The sequence below is a fragment of the Corylus avellana genome, chromosome ca5, assembly GCF_901000735.1.
Source record: "Corylus avellana chromosome ca5, CavTom2PMs-1.0".
NCBI classification, from domain to species: domain Eukaryota; kingdom Viridiplantae; phylum Streptophyta; class Magnoliopsida; order Fagales; family Betulaceae; genus Corylus; species Corylus avellana.
Genome location: NC_081545.1, coordinates 7,240,523 through 7,249,140, shown reverse-complemented (window position 1 = coordinate 7,249,140; position 8,618 = coordinate 7,240,523). Strand labels below are relative to the sequence as shown.

Sequence of the window (8,618 nt, the reverse complement as noted above, 5' to 3'; positions counted from 1 at the left end):
AATTAAGGTACGGGTAGCACTTCAAGTTAATTATTTTAATTAATTAATTTGGGGCTTTACAATATGTCTATCCTTAGGATCCTCCTAATCCAATAAAAATGTTAATCCAAATCCTAATAGGACTCCTAATAATTAATAATATTCCTAATCCTAATAAGATTACAAATCATAAATGATAATAATGAGAAATAATTCTAGGTCAATGCAATTTCTTCCGTATTATCCTCATGTTGTCACCTTCTCACGCAGCTTATATTTCTCACGTCCATGTGAGTCTGTAGCATGCAGCTTGACTTCTTAACACTAATAAATAGAAGATTCGATCAAATGTCTCAAAATGCATATGACATGTCTATATACATATAAAATGTATGTGCACTTTTTTTTTTTTTTTTTTTTAATTAAAGAAAGCATTATCATATTTTATTTTGTACCAATTATTATAGTTAATTGTGAAATATTGTCTAATTATTAATGTTGAATTGAGAATGTTATATTAATGCAAGAAATTATATTTTTGTATGGATAGACAAAATTACAGCAAAGACAATAAGGAAACACTGATCGAGAATTTCATCGAATATTAGTTACCTGCATGCATGCTTTATTCGAAATGGATTGCTATGCAAGTTGGTTGCTGTCTTCCATCTTGCTCTTGTACATACTCTTGTTGTGTTCCTGTCGTGTGGATTATTGCTATGCCAGTCTTGTCAGAGATACTTTGAAGCAGGGCGACTGGATTACTGACAATGGAGCAACCGGCCTTGTCTCCAGTGGAGGAAGGTTTGAACTGGGATTCTTTACCCCTATCAGAAGCTCTAGCCCCAAAAGGTTCGTTGGGATTTGGTATCACAAATGGGATAAACAAACAGTTGTATGGGTTGCCAATCGAAACAAACCTGTACTTAACGGTTCCACTGGAACTTTTGGAATCGCAGAAGATGGCAGCCTTAAGGTATCGGATACCACTGGAAAAGAAGAGTATTGGTATCGTTATTACGGAACTCCAAATGTGACTGTGAAGCTCATGGATTCTGGAAACCTAGTGTTAAGCTATGTTCATAATCAGTCGGTGACGAGTCTATGGGAGAGCTTCAAAAGTACTCGAACTGATACATTTCTTCCAGGTATGGACATGGATGGCATCCGGTCATTGACTTCATGGACAAGCGATGGTGACCCGGGGCGGGGGAAGTACAGGTTTAACAAAAAAGAGGGCACATACGTTATCTCAAAAGCCCCAGGAATCGAATATTGGAGACGCAGTTGGATAACAGACAGCTCAGAAGCAATGCCCGATGACATATTATACTTGTTATCAAATGTGAGCAATAGCGGAAATTATCGTTACGAAAGGTTAGTGATGAATTATACGGGGGAATTACAGTACCATCGCAGCTCGGGTGTGGACCAGGGAAATTTGTCTTTGAATTGGAGTATGCCGGAACACAACAATTGTAGCATTTCCAATTTTTGTGGGCATTTCGGCAGCTGCAATATTAACAATAGGCCATTCGAATGCAAATGTTTGCCCGGGTTCCATCCTAATAACCTGGGGAATTGGAATTCTAGAAAATTCTTGGATGGGTGCACCAGAAGTTCAACAGCATTGGAAAAGAGCGACACGTTCTTGAGCTTAAATATGATGAAAGTGAGCGAACCGACCTATTTTGATTCATTATACAATGAATCAGAATGCAGAAAGCAGTGCCTTAACAACAGCCAATGCCAGGCTTATTCATTTGATTATTCATATCTGGACAACTGTGGGATTTGGACTGAGGATCTAAGGAATCTTCAAGAGGAGTACACAAAAGGTGTTAACCTCTCTGTCCGCGTGGCAAAATCTGTTATAGGTACTCCTTTTACACATTGGAATATGCTGGGATTTATTGCATCTATAGATACTAATCTGGCTAATGTAGTAAAGGGGATTTTTTTTTTTTTTTTTTTTTTTTTTTTTTTTAATTAAAAAATCATCGTAGAGGTTAAAAATGAGGTGAGAAACCAACTCTGCTGGTATGGGCTTTCAAAATCATAGAACTAGCTAATCTTTCTTTTTATGCTTGACTTATCAACTTCACCCTTAGGTTGTCATGGTTCAATGTTTAGTTCATGTTTCAGACTTTATATGTTTGCAGGATCAACTCCAAGGAATTGTGAGCCTTGTGGCACAAACCTGATCCCCTATCCGCTGAGCATTGGAAGAAATTGCGGTGACCTCATGTACTTCAATTTCTACTGCAACAATTCTACAGGCCAAGTTAACTTCACAATGCCCAATGGCAGTACCTATCGAGTCGTGAGTATCGATCCAAGTAAACGAATATTTCTGATCATCCAAGTCAAATATGCAGGAAATTATATAACAGGACTTCAGCAGCTCAATAAGTCATTCCTGTTTCATCCAACCATTGATTCTGGCAACTATAGTTCTGAAGTTAGAGATGCAATAGAGATTAGTTGGACGCGCCCGCTGGAGCCGAGCTGTAGTTCATCCAACGACTGCAAGGACTGGCCAAATTCAACTTGCAATGAAGCAAAAGATGGAAACAGGAGGTGCCTTTGCACTAAAAACTTCCATTGGAATGGCTCAAATTTAAATTGTACTAAAGGTCAGAATGCAATTTCATATGCCTCTGCCATATTAAGATTATTCTTTTAGTGAAGAATGAATTAGACCACTAAGAAGGAGGATCTTGTCCTATTGATAAAATTTTCTTTCTTGTTTAAATTAGTTGTGATAATCAAACCCCATAACCCTTTCTCCATTGCCTTTCATCAGCTTTCTAAAAGTGTTCTTTTCCTTTATGTATAATCACTAGCTACCAAAAGCACGTTAGAAATTGGGAGGTTTTTGGCAAAACTTTCAAATCCTCTTTAGTAATATCATGCTTACCTTGTACTTATAATAGAAATTATAATTACGACAATTAATCTAAATAGTATATCTCTTGAATTTGACTTATTATCATTTTGATTTTTTTATGAGAGCTTGTTCACTGGCAAAAAAATTATGATGGGAGTCGTTTTCATATTTCAAATGTTTATGTAAGAGTAGTTCTCTTTCTTTCTTCAGAAGAAAAGTTGTCATTGATTCTGATTGTCATGATACCACTCATAGTAGTGTTTCTCCTCGCAAGTGCAATTGTTTGTATATATATGCGGAGAAGAAAGATCATGGCCAAGACACAAGGTAACTACTTTGCCAAAATGCACTCTACCATTCACAATTTGTCGTATTTCCATCTAAATCAAAATAAAAGTCACTTTTTAAATATTTCATGAAATTAATTACCATGCAAGTGTAATTGATTTATATATATATATATATATATATATATATATATGGTTTTTATTTTTTTATTTATTTTTAACTCAGAAAATCAAAGAAAGCGAGCACTTCGTGCATTAGACAATGAAAAACATGTCAAAGACTTGATAGACTCGGTTGAATTCACAGAAGAAGATAAGAAAGACATAGATGTACCATTTTTTGACTTGGAAAGCATTCTCGCAGCTACAAATAGTTTTTCAGATGCAAACAAGCTTGGAGAGGGGGGCTATGGGCCGGTTTACAAGGTGATTTCAACATTATTGGTTGGTATTTAATTCTCATATAAACTAGTTTCTGGTTAGTGGTAATATTGTGAATATGGTATTGTGTCAGGGCACATTTTCAGGAGGTCAACAAATTGCTTTAAAGAGGCTCTCATGTGTCTCCGGACAAGGCTTACAAGAATTTAAAAATGAGGTGGTGTTGATTGCAAAACTTCAACATAGAAATCTTGTTAGTCTTCGTGGATATTGCGTAAAAGGATATGAAAAGATTTTACTCTATGAGTATATGCCCAACAAAAGCTTAGACTCATTTATATTTGGTTGGCCTCTAAACTGAATTCATAATCTTGTGCAATGCTTCATATATATATATATATATGGTTTTAGTAAAAGCTCATTTATTACTATTGCTAAAAATATTGTTCTCTTGAATGGCAAATGGAAACCTTTCAAGATAAAAAGCTAAGCATGTCTTTGGACTGGGAGATGCGCTTCAAAATCATTTTGGGAATAGCTCGTGGGCTTGTTTATTTTCATCATGACTCCAGATTGAGGATCATCCATAGAGATATGAAAACCAGTAACATTCTTTTAGACGAGGAGATGAACCCCAAAATATCTGACTTTGGCTTGGCAAGGATGATTGAAGGCAAAGAAACCGAGGCTAGCACAATCAAACTAGCTGGAACTTAGTAAGTTTATGGTAGGCACTAGATAGTTTAATTGTGAAAGCAGATTCAATCCTTACTTATCCACCGATAAACATTATAATGCAGTGGCTATATGTCTCCGGAGTACACACAAAATGGAATGTTTTCATTCAAATCCGATGTTTTTAGCTTTGGTGTGGTTCTACTTGAGATTATAAGTGGAAGAAAGAATGATGCCATCATGAGCCTTATAGGTTATGTAAGTGTATTTAATTCTTGTAGTCATTAATTTCTTTAGGAGGCTTATTGTCCATAAAAATTTTGATTTTAAAATTGTCTCAGGCTTGGAGATTGTTGGATGAAAACAAGGTGTTGGATTTAGTGGATCAGACTCTACGTGAAGATTGCAATGCAGACCAGTTAGCGAAGTGTGTAAATATTGGATTCTTATGCTTACAAGACGACCCAAATGACCGTCCCACCATGTTAAATGTTGTTACCATGCTTGACAGTGAAGCTGCAACAATTCCAACTCCAAAACGACCATCTTTGGTTCCAAGATCATGCCTTTCTAGCACAACTAGTTCTTTTACTAGATTGGACACAGTAACAGAATCAACTAGTAGTTTCGGAGCAACATGATACCAATGCAAGTTCTCTTGAATCCATCCTCGATCTCTTAATAAGAAGGTTCTAGTGCGGACAAAACATTGGTTTTATGAATAAGAAGGTTTTATTAGTCCTTCACCCAAATGAAACTTTTCTCCCAATATCTATCCATTTTCTTGAACCTTCTTTATGGTATCTGCACTTGGTGGTGATTGTAATTTCTTTTTCTATTTTGTTTCGGTCATTGTGAAGTAACCTATATGTAAGATTTGAATATCTATTCCTTTACTTGAAACTTCTCTATGGTAATGGTAATTGTATTTGGTGTATTTGGTGATGATTGTAATTTATTTTTCTTTTGTTATTCTTTTTATTATTATTATTATTTCTTTCTTTCTTTCTTTTCGGTTCAAGTTTGAATATAATCTCTTCTCATTCAAGAACAGTTTTTTCTTTTCCTTTTTCTTTTTTATTATATTTTTTAATTTTATTTTGAGTGGGTGCGAGATTTTAGTAGTGTTATTCACATGCATAAACATTCGACATAAGGAAGGGCAGGCAACGATTTTCAGGTATCTTTGACACAACTATCAAGTTTATGATTATCTTACCTCTGACCGTTAGAAAAATTGATTATCTTACCTTTGACCCTTAAAGAAATTTTACCTTTTACCCTTGCTAACTTAAGCTTTATAGATTTCTTACACCCCGGACAAGTCTCATTATCCTTGCTCTTCCTTGCAAGCATCTTGTAATGATCGACATAATTAACACCAATATTTTAATAAATAAATAAAATTGGATAATAACAGATAATCTATTATTGAATATCTTGCACGTTTTAATAATATTCGAAATTGACAAATAAATAAAATGCCTTTCAAAATTATTAAAAAATGACAATTTTTTTTATTAATTTAAAAGCTTGGGACAATTGTAAATTCGAAGTTGCATTCGAATCATCGTTGCCTTGAGAGTTAGAAAGAAAAAAAATAATATGGGAAAAAGGGGCGATTGCAAAGTCACGTACGTGAGCCTCTTTGTTGGCACTAAATCTACCGACTTTTGAAAAAAAAATGCGCTAAGCTACCACAAACAATTCAACAAGGTCTGTCTTGGGACTTTCCCCGTAACTATTTTCTGCATTCAATTAGAAAAAAAAAAAAAAAAAAAAAAAAAGGCAAAAAAAAAAAAAAGAAAAAAGAGGGTTTGTCTTGCGTTATATATGAGGTGATGTACGATGCACATGACATTCACACATTATAAATTTTTGAATTTTAGTTAAAAAAACAGACGTGGTAGTTTAGGGCAACTGAAGTTGAGCCTTATTCTTAAAATTGACAGGTCTTCATTTCGCAATGAGAACAAGGACAGTAAATCCATAATGACCGTTAACCCAAAAAACTATCCCGATTAACATAATTCCGCACGAATACAGTAAATCCTTATTTGTTGTTCCAACAAAATTCTTCCTTTAGTTTCATTGTCCTTCACTGCAGAAAAATGTCTCCAAAATAACGTGATCAACACAGTATGCATGCTTAATTGCATAGAAACAATCATCCACCGTTACCTCAAAACCACTTAAATTGGTTTTTAAATTTAGGGTAACTTCACTGAAGATCCTTGAACTTTCATTCGATTTGACAAACTTTCCTTAAATTTCAAAATCTCTCAATTTAATTATCTAAACTTTCAATTGCAATTAATTTAGACTCATCCGTCAGATTTTAAACATTAAATAACGTTTATACCCTTGACTTTTTTTATTTAAAAAAAAATGAAAATTAGGGATATTTTGTTTTTTTTTTTTTTGTATTTCTAACGGCTAAATTTAATAGATAGGTTCAAATTGAAAGCAGTTAAAAGTTCAGAGACTAAATTGAGAGATTTTAAAATTTAAATAAAGTTTGTCAAATTGAATGCAAGTTCAAAGGCCTTCTGAGTTACCTCTCAAATTTATGATGATAAGAGATGAAATTGTGCTATTCACGTCAAGCAAGCCCATGAGCACATGATGTGAAAATCAAAGAGCTGCACGCCTGCACCCTACCCCCTCCCCCAAGATCAAATCCTTACTGCACCCTGCTAATTTTGCCTTCAAAAGCAATAAACACAAATTGCAGATTGTCTATTTATTTTTTAAGGTTAAATGCATTTTTAGTAGGATTAGCAATTTTGACACAACCCGACATAAATACGATACAAAATTATTGGGTTTGGATTTACCCTAAGCGGGTTTGGGTCATGACCCGTTTATGACACGATTAAATTTTTTTTTCTTTCTACCCTTAACGGATTTGGGTCATAAATAGGTCAATTGACGCGTTTATTTTGATAAACGGGTCAATTGACGCGTTTATTTTGATAAACGGGTCAATTGACCCGTTTACTTTGATAAATGGGTCAATTGCCCCGTTTATGACCCGACTCATCACTTTCATTTTTTTTAAAAAAAAACCTAAACGGATTAAGCGAGTCGTGTCGGGTGACTCGCGAACTTATCGTGTCATGTCCGAGTTTGGTGGGGCCGACCCATTAGCTAAACTCGTATTTGGGTTTACCCTAAACGGGTTGCAGGTCATAAACAGGTCGATCCACCGACCCGTTTTGCCAGTCCTACTTTTTAGTACTTCAATTTTAAAACCTTTATCTTTTTTACTTAGGTTTCATACATTTATACAATATTTATTATTGGTAAACACGGAGATAATACTTCCGTCTATATTTTCATCCTTAAAACTAACTATCCTCCACGCCAATCCAATCAACGTATTCTATCTTTCAATAAAAATAAAATAAATAATTAAAGAACTAAAACCAAAAAATTATTAATTGAGAGGAGGCTCGAGCGATCCCTTTGTGTCGAGCGATCCCTTTGTGCCAATGGGGTGGCCGGCCACCCCCTCAAATGAATCAGTGTTCCTATTTTCTCAGGCAACTCCTCTTCCGGCGCCATCTTGCTTCCTTCGAGATCCGAAACTCTAAGAAATTATCTTTAATGAAGTATAATAGAGACCTGATCTGCGGATGACCTTTGTCATTTTCAGGGAAAAGAATAGTGTCAGAAAATATGGCTAGTCTTCGGATTTTACCCAGTTGATGTCAAAGGATCGGCAGCTCTCTGACCATATTCAGGCGAATGACTTACAATGTGAAGAAAATTCTCTTGTTTTGCCTTTGACAAGCACAAGTCGCGCATGAGATCATGGAGGCGGCAGGATTTGATCCTTCCACTTGCCCCAATCGCTCGTATTTCGGCGACACAAAGCCTTCTGCTACCCACCATCGAACCAATTTCTTTTTGGGATATCGAAGTCCTCTGGAAACTGGCTCAGATTGACGAAACATGGTTTCAACTGGGGTGGCAATTCATTGTAGCTCAAAGCCAAGGGCGTTGGGCTTGGGGGTGGTTCGGTGTTATGGGTGGACTTTCGGCCTTGGTCGGATAGTGGGTCCTACCATATTATATTTGGTATGAAGTATGATCATATGGTTTTGATTAGTAGGGTCTTGACCCAAGAGATGTATTAGGCATTCAAGTTGCAATCACTTTACTTTGGTAAAATCAATGAAATCCTCACATTTTCGTTATAAAAAATAAAAAATAAAAAAAAGAAAAAAAAGAAAAAAAAAAGTTTACATTGATAAAAAGAGTACTCAATGAAAGCCAGGCAGCAGGCACCTCAAATGCCTATTTTGTTAATAAAAATTTAGTTCTTTCATTTCAATTTCCATTTACAGTAGTTCAATTCCATTTCAATTCATATGCAGATTATTAAATCTGTTACATTCAGC

At 35.3% G+C, this 8,618-nt stretch overlaps 1 protein-coding gene across 1 annotated transcript; it reads left to right on the top strand.

Annotated features, from left to right (window-relative positions):
- Nucleotides 1-553: 553 nt before the first annotated feature.
- LOC132180406 (G-type lectin S-receptor-like serine/threonine-protein kinase At4g03230) lies at nt 554-5,158 on the top strand. The gene is made up of 8 exons (XM_059593214.1): nt 554-1,856; nt 2,142-2,615; nt 3,080-3,196; nt 3,383-3,582; nt 3,671-3,881; nt 4,016-4,253; nt 4,338-4,470; nt 4,554-5,158. The coding sequence occupies exons 1-8, from the start codon at nt 596-598 to the stop codon at nt 4,851-4,853; spliced, it is 2,934 nt and encodes a 977-aa protein (XP_059449197.1). The 5' UTR covers nt 554-595; the 3' UTR covers nt 4,854-5,158.
- Nucleotides 5,159-8,618: the final 3,460 nt, after the last annotated feature.